The sequence below is a fragment of the Spermophilus citellus genome (assembly GCF_964194105.1).
Source record: "Spermophilus citellus genome assembly, chromosome: 2".
Taxonomy (NCBI): domain Eukaryota; kingdom Metazoa; phylum Chordata; class Mammalia; order Rodentia; family Sciuridae; genus Spermophilus; species Spermophilus citellus.
In genome coordinates, this window is record NC_138183.1 from 74942840 (window position 1) to 74958326 (window position 15487).

Consider the following 15487-nt stretch of genomic DNA (forward strand, 5'->3'; position numbering starts at 1 on the left):
TTTGTTTAGCTTTTTAAAAAGCAAAGAATCTAAATGCTATTCTTGGCATACACACACACACACACACACACACACACACACACACACACAATTTTCCCCATATCATAATCTGGATCACTATCAGAATTAACATTATAATAAAAAAAACCCCAGAAATTTGATGGTTACTTGGCATCCACAGACCTAGCATTTTGAGAGCATAAAATTTTCATAGTGTCTATTCTTAAGGATCCTATATTTTAAAGAAAAAATTTTAAAAATTGTCACTTATTTTATATAGTTTTACTGACCTGTTTTCCTTTCTCTCTCTCTCTCTCTCTCTCTCTTTATGGTTTTGTTGTGTTAAGTGTCTTATAACTTCTTTATACTTTTATTTTGTTAATTTATATATAGAATGAGGACATTTTACTTTGTAACACACCATCTTAAGATAAAAAGTACCTTTATTTTATTAATATTTTCTAGTTACTAACCTTCAAATTCTCAGTTGGAGTATTGGTAGTACAAATAACTGAAAGTGGCCTGATTTTTGTTAACCTGGGATGTTTTAAAAATATTGAACATTGAGTCCTTTGGGTTATAAACTGGGGAGTAGGAGAGCTGGGTGAAACGGTTCACTTGCTCCCACTGCCTGTTCTCCTTCAGTGCAGTTTTGCTTTGCTGCCTCCAACATCTTGACAGATCTCCCTCTCCTCTGGTTTCGCTGACCTCCCATCATCCCAGGAGAGAGGATTATTTTTAAACCATAAGATCAATAGGCTTTGGGAAGCAGCCAAAGCATGAGGGAGTCATATGACTAGAAATAAACTAATAGGGATTGCTAAAAGAAGGGATGGCAATAGGCCATCTTAAAAATTGTCCAAGAAAGGAAAGACAATCTACAGCTGAGTTTGCCTTTTGCACAGGCTTTTGCCTTGGAAAAAGTTTTTAGCTTGTTTCTTCAGCATTGCTTTGAGTTGAAGGAAATGCAGACCAATGTTGATACTTACTTTTCAGGCAAAATACTATTCCATTCCAATCAAGCTTGTTCTGAGGATTTTAATGGAGTCTTAAATCTCCCAGTCACAGTGCTGCTATTCATTGCTTGATGCTGATGATGCCTTAACTGAAGGTTTGAATAAAGAACAAAACAGTTATTATTCCAATGAGCATAAAAATGACTTTTTCTTGGCCAGACAAAAGAGTGCTATCAGGCGGGGAAGGCAGTAATGAGAATATGGCAATGATGATCATGCCCAGAGCAGTATCACTTTGGAATGTCAACTCAAGCAGAGGGCATGGGCTGTTCCCGCAATACACTTCTTGTACCACTTAGAAATCACAGTTCTTTCTTAGTTATTTCTACATGACACCACAGGGATGTCTTTTTTTATGAATTTTAAAGTTTTACTCTGTTTGTACTGGAGAAGATGGTCCACGACTCCAGCCTGGCTTTTTCTGTCACTTGGAAATTAGAGAAAACCGTTCTTTTTCATCTCCATGGCTAGGGACATTTGGTTTTGCTTCCTTTATTTAACGTATGAACCTATTGAAAAATGCCCTTATATTTTTGTTCATTTAGTAGTGTTTCCTACTTTATTTAATTATGTTTCAATGAATCAATCATTACAAATCAGCATAATAAATTGTGCATTTGTTTTTTTAAATGCTTTGGTTAGTTGTGTTGCAGAGTAGTCTGGGGGTTAGCATTTGCTATTTTTCCTTAGCTCTTTCTCTATTGTACATACTGATAAGATTTTGCTCCAAGGCTAATCTGATATTAAAATGCCTTCCTCAGGAATTCTTTGAAGCTTGGTGGTGGCATTAATTGCAAATAAGAAAGCATGACCTATTGTAGAATGGAGAATATCATCTTAAAAGTGTCTGCCTTCATTACTGCAAATTCTCAGTAGTGACAAAACTCTTTGTCCTGGGTAGATCCAGTTACCGCTAGCAACAGAAGACATATGTCCACTGTGAACAAAAGAACATTTATTTTCACATCCTGAGGCTGATGTTGAGTGATAACATTTTTGCATATCCTAAAAATTTTTATGAAAATACTGTTTGAATGCTTTTATAATAATCTGCTTTGTGAGTGGAATTTACACTCTTGACATGCATTGCCTTTTCCATATGCCTATCAGCTTCTGAATAATAACCTTTGACAGTGCTAAAGCAGAAATAAAACCAGGGGTTGTTTCATCCGCTCATGGTAACATTGTCATCTTTGCTTTTTTGGATTTATATCATTTCACATTATATAAAAATTAGTAAAATTAATATAGTAAGTTAATAGACTGTGGGGGGGTAGGGTAGGAGTGAGGCTGGGGAATAAATCCATAGGTGCTCTACCACTGAACCCTTAAAAAATATTTTTAATTTTGAGATATGCTCTCAGTAAGTTGCCCAGGCTAGCCTTAACTAATCTGTCTGCATCAGCCTCCCAAGTAGCTGGGATTATAGATGTGAACTACTGAGTCCAATTTAGACTTTGTTTTTTAAGGAATGGTGTACTTTTCATTTTTTAACCAAGGCAAGTCATAGAGCTCTGTCTCTGGGTGACTTACTAGAACTGTGACCAATGCATACATTAGTGAAAACATTACGTTTTTATAAAACCTATATGTTCCTTTGTAAAAATGAAGCAAAACAGAAAAAAACAGACTGTACAAGTTTGAGGTGGGTAATAAGCAGAAGTATTGTATTATATTGAACTAGAAAATCACCAATTTTCATATTATCAAGGTGAATCATGTACTGGCAAATTTAAACTGGATCAATGTGATACCTGTAGGAATATTTGAAATAGGAAAGATCCCAGACTTTAGGCATTTTTTTTTCCTACAGATTTTTTGATGCTTGGTGAAACTGGTTGGAATAAATTATTTTCTATTTTTAAGTAGTTAATTTGGTTATAATAACCTAATTTGTTTGGGCATGTGCCTATAGCTTTGCTAGCAATTCAATTTCTTATAAAATGAAATGACTCAGTAAACCCCAATGTACCTATTGTAATATAGAATTTATTTTCATTGAAGTTATTTTGTATTGAGCTGATAGGCTATGGCTGGTATGTTTTGCAAATCTCTGAATTCAAGGAAATAGAATTGTAAGGGTCCTGCAAAACGTCGGAGGAAGAGACCACCAAGAGACTGACTCATGCAATTGCAGAAGGGGATTTATTGGGGATCCATTCCAGCGCACTGGGGCTCTGTGCTCACTCAAGAAGGGAGAGCAGCCCAGAGCCCCGGGCAGGGGTTGAGCAGTGCTTAAGTACACTTTTTGGGGAGGGCGGGGACTTTACACACATCACAGTCTCCTTTAACAAATCACCATACACTGCGGGGAAAATCAAACAACAATTCTTAGACTTGATTAGTACATTCATTGGCGGGAACAGGGCGGGCTGGAGTGATAGGTCATTCCTAAGGAGGGGGTTACATTTATACTGATTGGTTCGGGCCCTGTATGCCTACGTGACAAGCTGCACAGGGTCCTAGGCTATTAATCAACTAAATGGCCAGGAGGGCATTGTCTTAACTGCCTCAGGAATTTCAGGTTCTGTGTGCAGTTCAGAAACTCTACAATACCTAGTCCTTTACTTTTTAACCCAGGCTTTGCAGTTTAGAAGCAGCTTTACAATGCCTGGTCCTTTACATTTTAACTCAGGCTTTGCAGCTTAGAAACTTTACAATGCCTGGTCTTTTACACTTTAACTTCAATTTCTTTTACTCTTACAGAATCTTTATGTAGGGCTGTATAAGGTAATGTTCATTTTGACAAGTGAGCTAAAATGTTTTTATTAACTGCACAAAAACATTAACAATGAAAATAATAAAAGTAAGACCATTTACAAGTAATCATACAGCTGTTTAAGTAATTGCTATACTTTTATTCTTTCTTCAACAGTGAAAATCCAAGTTGAAGAAAAAGAAGATGACATGGAGGAAAGCTCAAGTAAGAAGGGATAAGGCCATTTGGGATGTGTCCTGTGGACAGCAATAAATTCAGGGGGGTGATGCTGTCACCTGTGGGCTTGGATCATCACATACAAGGACAGGAGTGTGTGAGTGGTTTTTAATGGTCTCACAAAAGGGATTAAGTCCAGAAAAATGATCCTCACTCTAGGTTCTATTCAATTGGTACACATCAACATCTACACAGTTTATAATTTGACCATGATCAATTAGATGGTAGTTCATAACATTTTGCTTTTTTATTACTCACCTTCTTTCCCTGGAAAAGCCTTTCTCTATAAAATGTGTTTTTCTCAGACTGGATCTATCCAATAGAACAGATTGGCTATTTTGAATGATCTGACCAGGTGGTTCAATTAAAATGAAAGAATATGTTTTATTTATTTTTTTGGTACCAAATTCATGGGTATTGTCTCCAAATTGCTCTGTTTTACTTTGTGTTGGCTCAGCTCCAGAGCATGAATTGTGACCCCTTTTCAGGTACCCAGACCATTCATGGACGGGAACATGAGAAAGACCATTGACCATTATATGAGCAAAAGCTTTGATTTTTGAAAAAAAAAATAAAGAAAAAAAAAGCAGCCTCTAAAAAAGATTTCAATTAGGGGACACTGTAACTATCAGTTCAGTATCCAGAACATAGCCAGGCAGCCAATGAATGCTCCCAATGCCGATTGTTTTGATTATATAGGTGCCTCCTAAATGAAAAGAGCCCAGAATTTCACATAGATCCTGTAGCATGACCTGAGTAGAGAACCAAGTCCATTCCAAAGGGTAGCATTGCACACCAGTCTGCATTTAGTAGGTAAACATAAAACATTCACTTTTTAGAATTTAAAACATGTAATCCAGATAAGGTATTAAAGACTACTTTCTGTTTCTAAATAATAATTCATTGAACGATGTGATACCGACGGTTACCAGTGACGAGTTCTGCTCCCTCACATGTTGAAGTATAACATTAGAGAAGCAGGCCAAGGCAAGCATTTAAAGCAGGGTTTATTTAAAAAGGGGTAACATAGACTTCTCCTGGGAGGGATAAGGGGGCCATATCTGGTATCCTGGTATCCCAAGAAGTGAGGCGTTCTGCCTTTTTTATAGGTCCTAGGCTTCCTTTGTTTTCCTGCTTCCCTTTATCTCACTCCTTCCTGCGTACTTGACTAGGCCCAGGAGATGCTCTGTGGGATGGACAAAAGGTGAGCAGCAGATGGGCTGCAGGGGACAAGTTGGAGTGATCTGGGCAGATAGGGGGCATAATTAACAACTCCCTGTAGGGAAGGACATCCCTGAGACAGGTTATCTTAGCAACAGGTTGGAGCAGGGGAAGGTTATCTGGATAAGGGTGGAAGAAGGGTTCTGAAAGAATTAACATTCCAATTCCTCCATTCTTTGGATCTGACACTTGCCTCCTAATATAGGTGCCTCCTTATATAGGAGTCAGATCCTTGACAAATTCTGACTTCAGATGTATGTTTCATCCATGGGTAAAATATTGCAAGTTTAATAGTTCAGTTTTTTTTTTAATGATTCCAAGCAAATTTATTTCCGAATTCCATCTCCCTCACCCATCTATTGTTACCCTTTAAAAAGTTCTTTACAGCTACTTTAAAATTTAGCTCACTGTGGTTGAAATAATGCCTTATATGATGCCAACCGTAAATGTACTAACACTTGTTCATGGGCCAGAATATGATTTTTTCTGGTGGATGTTCAATGTGCCCTGAATGTATGTTTTGGTGGTGTTAGGTAGATTTTCTATAAATGATATAAGGTCAAATTGGTTAATATGCTTTTAGTATTTTTAAAATTTTAATTGTTATAACAGCACACAATATGAGATCTATCTTCTTAACAAAAAAGTGTACAAAACAGTATTGCTAACTATAGTGTTCAGTACCTGCCAGGGATTAGATCCAGGATCCTAGTGGATGCTAAAATCCTCAGATGCTCAAGTTGTTAATTAAGCATTTATACCCTGTCATTTATGAATAACAATAGGAAATAGTTTGTACACATTCAGTTAAAGCAGTTATTTTTCTGAATATTTTCAATCTGAGATCGGTTAAATCTGTGGATGTGTAACATAAGGAAACAGATGACTAACTTGTATAGGCACTGTGACTTATAGCAGATTCTTTTTTTTTTTTTAAAGAGAGAGAGAGAGAGAGAGAGAGAGAGAGAGAGAGAGAGAATTTTAATATTTATTTTTTTAGTTTTCGGCAGACACAACATCTTTGTTTGTATGTGGTGCTGAGGATCGAACCCGGGCCGTACGCATGCCAGGCGAGCGTGCTACCGCTTGAGCCACATCCCCAGCCCTATAGCAGATTCTTAATAACTTTTTTTTGATAATTGCAAATTTATTTCTATTGAACAATAATTTCCCTTTTCCTTGGTGCCTAGGCAACCACCATTCCCTTCTCTGCTTTTGAGTTTAAGCAACTTAATGCCTCATATCAGTGTAATCATGCATTGTTTGTTCTGTGACTGACTTATTTCACGTGGTATAATATCCTTAAAGTTCATCCACATTATTACATATAGTAAAATTTCCTGCATTTTAAAGCCTGGATATTTCATTGTATGCATATACTGCATTTTTTTTCAATTATCTGTTGATCATCATTTAGGTTGGTTCTATAGCTTCGCTATTGTGAGTAGTGTTATAATCAACTTGGGAGTGCCTCTTCAAGATCCTGATTTCAAGCCAATCCCCACAAACCAAAGGCCTAATGTTTCCTCTGATATGCAGATGTTAATTCACAACAGTGGAGGTGTGCTACTGAAGAATAGAGTTACTTTAGATTAGGTAGAGAGGAGTAAAGGGAAGGAAGAGGGTATGAGGGTAAGAAGGATAGTAGAATGAATCAGACATTATTTCCCTATGTACTTATCTAACTATAAGACCCCTAGGATTCTACATCATGTATAACCAGAAGAATGAGAAATTATGCTCCATTATATATGATGTATCAAAATATATTCTACTGTCCTGTATAACTAATTAGAATAAATTAAAAGATCCTGATTTAAATTCTTTTGGATAAATAATTGACGGATCCTAAAACATGTACGCTAGCATCTCATTGTGGTTTTGATTTGCCTTTCCTCGTGGTTAGTGATATTGAACATCTCTTAATACCAATTGGTCATTTGTATTTCTTCTTTAGAGAAACTTCTATTCAAGACTTTTGGCTATTTTTAAAAAATGGACTATTACTCTTATTTTCATTTTACTATTTCATTACAGAGGTCCTTGTGTATTTTAAATACAAATCCCTTATTAGATATATGGTTTGCAAATATTTAGTCCCATTCTAGAGGTTGCCTTTTCACTCTGTTGATTGTTGCCTTTGGTGTACAGAAGCTTTTAGTTAGATGAAGTCCTATTTATCTATTTTTGTTTTTGTTGTCATGTCCAAGAAATCCTTACAAAAATCAATATTATATTCTCCCATGAATTCTTTTTGGAATTCTACAATTCCATGTCTTACATTTAAATCTTTAATATATTTTAATTGCTATTTGTGTATAATATATTGATATTTGTGTATAATATAAAATAAGCATCTAATTTAGTTTTTCTGGATATAGATATTCAGTATTTCTGTATATAGATATTCAACACATCCAATGCCATGTGTTGAAGAAATTATTATTTCCCCTTTGTGTATTCCGCACAACCTTCTCAAATATACATAGATTTATATTGGGACTCTCTGCTCTGTTCTACTGATCTATACGTATATTTTAAAAAATGTCAGTAACATTCTGTGTATATGTGTATATATATATATATTTATATATTTAATATATATTTGTAATTTATTTTGAAATAAGGTGGTGGTGTGATGCTCCCATCTTTGTCATTCTTAATCAAAATTGTTTTGGCTATTTGGGATCATTTTTAGTTTCATATAAACTTTCGGAATTTCAGTCTATTCCTGTAAAAAAGGTGACAGATTTTGACTGGGATTGTTTTGAATCTTTAAATAGTATGATCATTTTGATGATATTAAATTTTTCAATTCATGAACATGGTATATCTTTCCATTTATTTGTGCCATCTTTAACTTGACTCATCACACTTTATAATTTCCAGTAAATAAGTATTTAAATTGTAAGTATAAGTTGAACCTTGGTTAAACTGTTCCTAAATATTTTATTCTTTTCCATGTATTGTAAATGTAATTCCTCCATTAATTTTCTTTTCAGTTTGTTCATAGTTAGTGTATAGAAAGGCAACAATTTTTGTGTTACTTTTGTAAAATTTTTAACAAGCTTATTTATTTATTATAATAGGTTTTTGTGGAGTCTTCAGGATGTTCTACATACAAAATTTATGTCATCTGCAAATTTTTATTTCAGATATTTTATTTTTCTTTTCCAATTTGAATACTATTTTTTCTTTCTTTTGTTTTTTAGGCTAATTGCTCTGTTTAGGTCTTTTAGTACTATGTTGAGAGTGGGCATCTTTGCCTTGCTACTGATCTTAGAAAAACAAACAAGCAAACAAACAAAAACAAATATTTTGTTGGCCTTAGACTTCATTATAGTGAGGTAAATTCCTTCTGTTCCTAGTTTGTTGAAAGTTCTTGCATTGAAGTATTCAATTTTGTTAAATACTTTTTCTCCATCTATTGTTATAACCTATATTTTTATCCTTTATTTTGTTAATGTAGAGTATCTATTATTTGATTTTTGTATGTTCAACAATTCTCACATCCCAGAGATAAATCCCACTTGGTTGTGCTGTATTATCATTTTACTAAATTATTGAATTTTGTTCATAATTTTTGCATCTTTATTTACCAGGAATATTAGACAAGAAGTTTTCTTTAATTGCAGTATCTTTGTCTTTGGCATTAGGGTAATGCAAGCCTCACATTATTTGTTTGGAAGTGCTCCCTCCTTTTCACTTTAATGAAGTATTTCAGAAGAATTAACTTTAATTTTTCTTCGAATGTTTGGTGGAATTTACCAGTGAATTAAGTAAATATGTATACTACCACTTTTATTTTTTTATTTTTTATTTTTTTAAATTTTTTTATTAGTTGCTCAAAACATTACAATGATCTTGATATATTTATTTTTAAAGGGAAGGGACAAGAAGTATTTTGAAAAAAGAGGAAAGAAATATTTGGAGTCAAAAATGAAGAAAAGCTGGGTGTGTTGGTGTGCATCTGTAGTCCTATCTATTTGTTTGGGAGCTTGAGGCAGGAGGATCACTTGAGCCTAGGAATTTGAGCCTAGGAGTCTGGGCAGCATAGTAAGATCCCCACTCCCCATCTCGGAAACAAACAAAGCAAACAAAAAACCAGTAGAAGGACATGGATAATCTGAATTGGAAGTTATCTATAGGCTGACTGAATTTCTCTAAAATTGTTCTAGTTGTATCACTCTCTTGTGATTCCTATTCTTTATTCTAAGACTGTGGCAGTAATATGCACATAGTGGTTATAACTCATCCACTTGTGTTGGCTTTGTAACCTCTCATATTTACATGGTTTTAAAAGTCGTGGTATGATACTAAACTCAAAGTCATCTAGTTATCCAAATAAATAAAAACTGGAACTCTAAGAAATAATAATATGTTGAGACCCATATTCACATATTTGAATAAAAGACCCACAAAAGAAATGAAAATTTAGATACATTTATTTAAACAATTTATTTAGATAATTAATTGTGGGGTTGTGGTCTCAGATGTGTGACACTAGTTATTAAAAAGTAAGAATAAACTTTGTTGTGAAAAAGATAACTTTCTGATATTTCTCATTGAATCATCAATTTGTATGTTCAGGTGAAGAAGAAGAAGAAAAGCTACCTAGAAGAGAGAGTTTGAGACCAAAGAGGAAACGGACCAGAGATGTTATCAATGAGGATGACCCAATACCTGAACCAGAGGATGAAGAAACAAGGAAGGCAAGAGAAAAAGAAAGAAGGAGGAGGTTGAAAAGAGGAGCGTAAGTTAGTCCTGATATATAACTGAAAGCATTAGTGATTCAAAAGCACCTGACACTGAAGGACACTGACACTCCTTTTAGGTAGTCTTCAAGCTGGTAATTAAAACTAATTTTAGAAAGACAGGCTTAAACTGATCCTGCCATTTTATTTCACTTAATCAAACAGATTTTAATAATTGAAATAAATTTGAAAATGAAGATATACTAAAAATGGACTATGAGAATTTACCTTACGAAAGATTCAAGTTGTCATAGGTCATTAGAATTTATAGATAATTCAAATATTTGAAAATTATCCCATTAATTGTATACATTGTTATCTAAGTTAAGTAGAAAACTCTAAGGAGTGAGTCAAATAACTTTACCTTATAGAGAAGGGGTTGCATACGATAGCTAAATGTAGTCTAAAAGCTAAGAATGTTTTTTTTTTTTTTATAGTTTTAAAGGCATAATTAATAATAATAAAAAAGCAGAAAAGAATATGGGTCAGAATTATATGTATCAGTCAAAGCATAACATATTAACAACTTGGATATTGACAGAAAGAAATTGTGTTGGTCTGTTACAGAGGATTGGTGTTATCATTTCATTGTTTAATATAGCCCAACATCTTTAATTTCAATATTTTACTGAATGCTGATTTTGTAAAGAATAATATATTTAAAGCTATTTATAAAAAATTCAAGGTAATTATTTACTTTTCTTGATGTTATGGTTTGGATTTTGAATGTTCCCCAAATCTCATGGTCCTCAATGCAGCAATATTCAGAGGTGGAGCTTTGGGGGAAGTGATTGGATCATGAAGGATGAAATGATTGGACCAGTAGATGAAGTCATTGATAACTGAATGGATGATTGGAAGGAACTATAGGCAGGTGGGGCATAGTTGAAGAAAGTAGTTCCTTGAGGGCATGCTATGGAAGAATATTCTTATACCTGGCTCCATTCTCTCTGTGCTTCATAGCTGCATTAACTGAGCAGCTTTCCTTTGCCACACCCTTCCACCATGATGTTCTGATGCACCTCAGTCCAGAATAATGGAGTTAATGGATGGTGAACTGAAATCTCTGAAATCATGAGTCAAAATAAACCTTTCCTCCTCTAAGTTGTTTTTCTCATTTATTTGTCACAGCAATTAAAAGCTGACTAGTACACTTGTCTTTCTAGAAATTTTCAGTTGGCAGGTAGGAAGGGAAAGTATGCCCATAAAACACTTCCATGATAGAAAATCAGATCCCTTGGAAAGGATTAAAGGGTCCTGCCAACCTAGTTGCTACACAAAGGCAATAGGGCTGTGTGAATCATAATAGGTAGTAGAATTCAGATACGCTTTGGACTTAAAATGATGAAAAACTTTCTTAAATATCCTCCCAAGACACTCCAGTGTCTTAATATTATAGCTCTACTATATTACTCCTCATAAATAATGGCTGTGAAATGTAACCATCTAAAATTTGTGATAGGTAGAGAAGCTTAGGATTAATAGACCATTTTTGCTTTTAGAACAAAAGCAACCCCACCCGATTCTACTTTGTTGTAGTTTAAATTTTTACATGTCCCTTCTTGTATCTTCTTTTTTTCCCTACTTCTCCCCAAACTCCATCACGTCCTTCTCTGAGTACTAATACATCACTTGCTTTAAACTTGAATCTGATACTTTTATTTGTATTTTCTTTTCAAGAAGATTTTCTCCTTGCAAAAATAAATTGTAATGCAATTTTAAGTCCCTCATATTATGATTGTTAATGCTATTATGATACAGAAATATGTCATATTAGCAAAGTCTATGCTTTCAGAAAGTGATAGTTCACTTAAAAAAGCATCATTAATAAATATATGCATGATTCTAGCTATGTTTCAGAATTTGCTTTTCCTTTTTATTTATACCCATGAAAAATTCCTTCTAAAAAGGTAAGCTGGGCGGGAATTTCTTAGCTTTTCTAATGTGCTTAGGAACCTCATGTCAAATGCTCTACCTCTAGGAAATAGAGCCACATGAGTCAGCTGAATCTTGTTGCTATGCCAATGTCTCTTTAGCTAGTCCCACTCTATCTATCTTGATTTTAAAAAGCCCACCATGACTCATATGTGCCTCCCTATCTTTCCATTCCTCCACATAGCCGAGCTTTGTTTCCATAGATTTTGCACATTATATTATTATTGCCACAATTTGTATTTATTCCAAATAGTATCAACAGTTATTTATGATTACTGATAGTTCTGATCAATATTTTAGGGTCTATTTTCTATTGTTTATTTTAAAGGTAAGAATCTTTTTTTAAATAAAATTTATTAGCAAATATATTTTGAAGAAAATTAGTAGGCAAATCAGGGCACATTTATTTAGGTTAATTAATTCAGGGTCTCTTTTATTTAAATGTTTAAGTAATGCCTTAGAGAATTTCTCTTGCACTGACAAAACATTTTAAACCAACTAAAACTAAGGTTGTGAAACTAACTATCTTTAGAGACAGTTAAAAAATACTGCCTTGTTAGACATTTTGGAGTATTTCTAATAATATTACATACTTTTCCTGACCCAGTTTTAAGAGAATAAGTAATATATTTATAGTAGAGAGAAATTTAGCATATTATGTCTTCTTTTTCCTAACAAATGTTGTTTAATCAAACTTAAGATAGAGAGCCTTTCTTGCATAGATTAGCCCTATATTTTAGAAGATGAAACATGTAGGTTAGATCTTCTTCATATGATTAGCCCTTTCTTTGAGTGGTTCCTAGAGAAGAAGTTTCTCTATAATGTTGGTGAGAGTAATATTTTAATTACTTGCATATTTGAAGGTAACTTATCTTTCAGCCACGGTACCCTGAAGCATAGCATGCTCCTCCTGACAGCAATCAACACTTAACAACAAAAAAATTTTTTAAATATACCCGTCTGGGATCATTTAGTACAGGAATAAATGTCTTTCCACACATATTAATCTTTCAGGGCATTGTTATATTTTAGTGCACTTTGATTCAGGATGATAACTCAAAATCATCCAAGAAAGTTTTATACACATACATTTATTCAAATAATATTTCTCTAGCTCCATAAATTCATAATGCAACAAGAAGAGGCCACTTCAACACACATTATTTTGAAATAATTTTATATGCCAAAGAAGTACAAAACAAGCGGTGTGGAGTCTTAGAGAAGTAAAAACCATTCTCACAAGGGTAATCAGAAGAGAGGCTACTAAAGATACTTCCTATGATTTTTAAAGGAATAAGCATTTGGATAGGCTAAGCATATAAAACATTAATGTTAGAAGGTTTCTATTAAATGGTTCTGAAAAGTGGCATATAGAGAAATATGATTTGGCACCGTGGTAAATCTACATATTAAATAGCTTATTGTCTTATTCTTTGATGATGTTGAATTAAATAAGATGCTGTTTTATATATGATTCTTACTGGAAGCTTGGCAATGTAAAGTTTTAAGTGTTTACATGCAAATATCATGAACTTTTTTGGAAAGGTAAGCAAGCTAAGAGCTTAAAATATCAAATAATAAAATTATTAAGGTTAAAGCTCTTTTTCTTTTCTAATATACTCCATTATTGATAGTTTCTTGGAATTCTACTTTTTTCTAGTTTTATTTGTTTTTAGTAAAATACTTATCTGTTTAATTTTGATGTAAATACATCTATAGGGTGATGATTTCAATTATTCTTATTAAAACATATTTTTCCCTCCTAAGATAAACCAGCCTACATATGATTCTAATTGGCAAACAAGGAAGATACATAGAACTATGAATGTAGGTGTAGTAAAAAAAATAGTAAATATTTTATGGCTTGGTTACGTAGTGCCGTATGATTTTAGAAGAACCAAATAATTAAAACAGAGACAACCCAATGGCAACCAGCATTGGATCTTAGTAGAATGTACTTCCATTGTTCTCTTGAAATACAATTACTATTCTAGCCAAAATATTTAAATTGTTTAAAATACAAATTATGAATGAAGGTATTATTTTAGAGGGTTAATACAAATTTTTGTTTTTATAAACAAAAATTGAATAATTTAAAAACTATGGATTGGTAGCAAAGAAAAGATTGCATAGTCATTTTCTAGGGTGGGCGGTAAAACTATGGATATGTCCTCCTGTGTTACGATTAATAATTTAAAAATAGATTTATCATATTCCCACTGTCTGATCATAAGTTTCGTGAACAACTAAGCGTGCCTCTGAATAACACTGAATAATCTATAATTTTTTATCAGTCTGGGTCTAGCGAGGAGAGATATGTCAACAACTAATTGAACAGAGAACTTAAGAGTTAGGAGTTATAAATAAAATAATTTTTAATTAGCCTACTGAAAAGGCAAAAAGACAACTAGAGTATGGTGGTAGCAACTACAGGAAGCAACAGCCAGCCAAGGGCTGAAAGAACAATGGAAAGACTGAAATGAAAATTTGGAAGTATAGTGAGGGACCTAGGGCGCTAACCCCCGGGAGATGAAGACCTCTGCAGAGGGTTGAAGCTCAGAGGACTGGTCCCTGTGGGAAAGGTGGTGAAGTGGATTCTGCTAGAGTTGGCACAACTGGCATACTAGACTCACTGCGGCTGTGGAAAGCCCCTTCAGCTCCTGGAGTGGAGGAGGAAGTGTTACTCAAGGAACAGACAGGAAGTAGCCCTGGAAGCCACAGGAAGCAGCTGGACAAGACGGAGTCACTTCTTAGTATCCCTGCTGTCTAAGTATAAAATTGAGCCAGGTGCTAAAGCAAAAAATGTCATTTACAGTCCCAACTCCATTATCACAATAGTAAATATAAAAGGTTATGTTGGCTTTGAGACAGTAGCTTCATAACTGAAACAATCTATGATCAAAAAAATTTATTTCTACAATATAGTGTTATATTCCTCCAGTGGAAATCATGTCACTCATGTTTAGGTTTTGTTTTCTTTGATTTCTGGACCCTCTAAGGTTTTTGTAATACTAAGAACACAAAAAAGAAACATTTCATTTGCTTGGTGAGAGACTAAATTTCTTTGAAAGTGTCTTCAAAGGATTTGCTTCCACCAAATATATTTTATTTTATTTTTTTACTGTATTTTTCAAAATTTTATTATCACAATTACCATGAAAACTGATAATAAAAATTGAAGATGCTTTGTAAACAAAAATGAAAAATATAATTTTTTTTTTGTAAACTTAGAACTCAACATATTTTTTTTTTTGGCAGGGAGGAGTACTGGAGATTGAACTCCACTACTGAGTCACATCCCCAGCTCTATTTTTTTAAATATCTATTATTTTTTTTAGTTGTAGTTGGTCACAATACCTTGATTTCACTTATTTATTTTTATTTTTATTTATTTATTTATTTATTTTGGGGGGGGACTTAAGTCAGCTTTTATTTATTTATTTATTTTTTATTGGTCACAACATTACAAAGCTCTTGACATATCATATTCCATACATTAGATTGAAGTGGGTTATGAACTCCCAGTTTTACCCCAAATGCAGATTGCAGAATCACGTGGGTTACACATCCATAATTTTACATAATGCCCTATTAGTAATTGTTGTATTCTGCTACCTTTCCTATCC

At 33.7% G+C, this 15487-nt stretch overlaps 1 protein-coding gene across 1 annotated transcript in view; it reads left to right on the forward strand.

Moving 5' to 3' along the window:
- The window catches only part of TMC1 (transmembrane channel like 1), a gene marked incomplete at both ends in the record, with an annotated part of 192686 nt that overhangs the window by 41069 nt on the left and 136130 nt on the right, over nt 1-15487 (forward strand). Inside the window, 3 exons of the mRNA XM_081280207.1 lie at nt 3723-3765; nt 3892-3939; nt 9763-9925. Coding sequence (XP_081136333.1) covers nt 3723-3765; nt 3892-3939; nt 9763-9925 — 254 coding nt within the window. The remainder of the gene's footprint in view (nt 1-3722; nt 3766-3891; nt 3940-9762; nt 9926-15487) is intronic.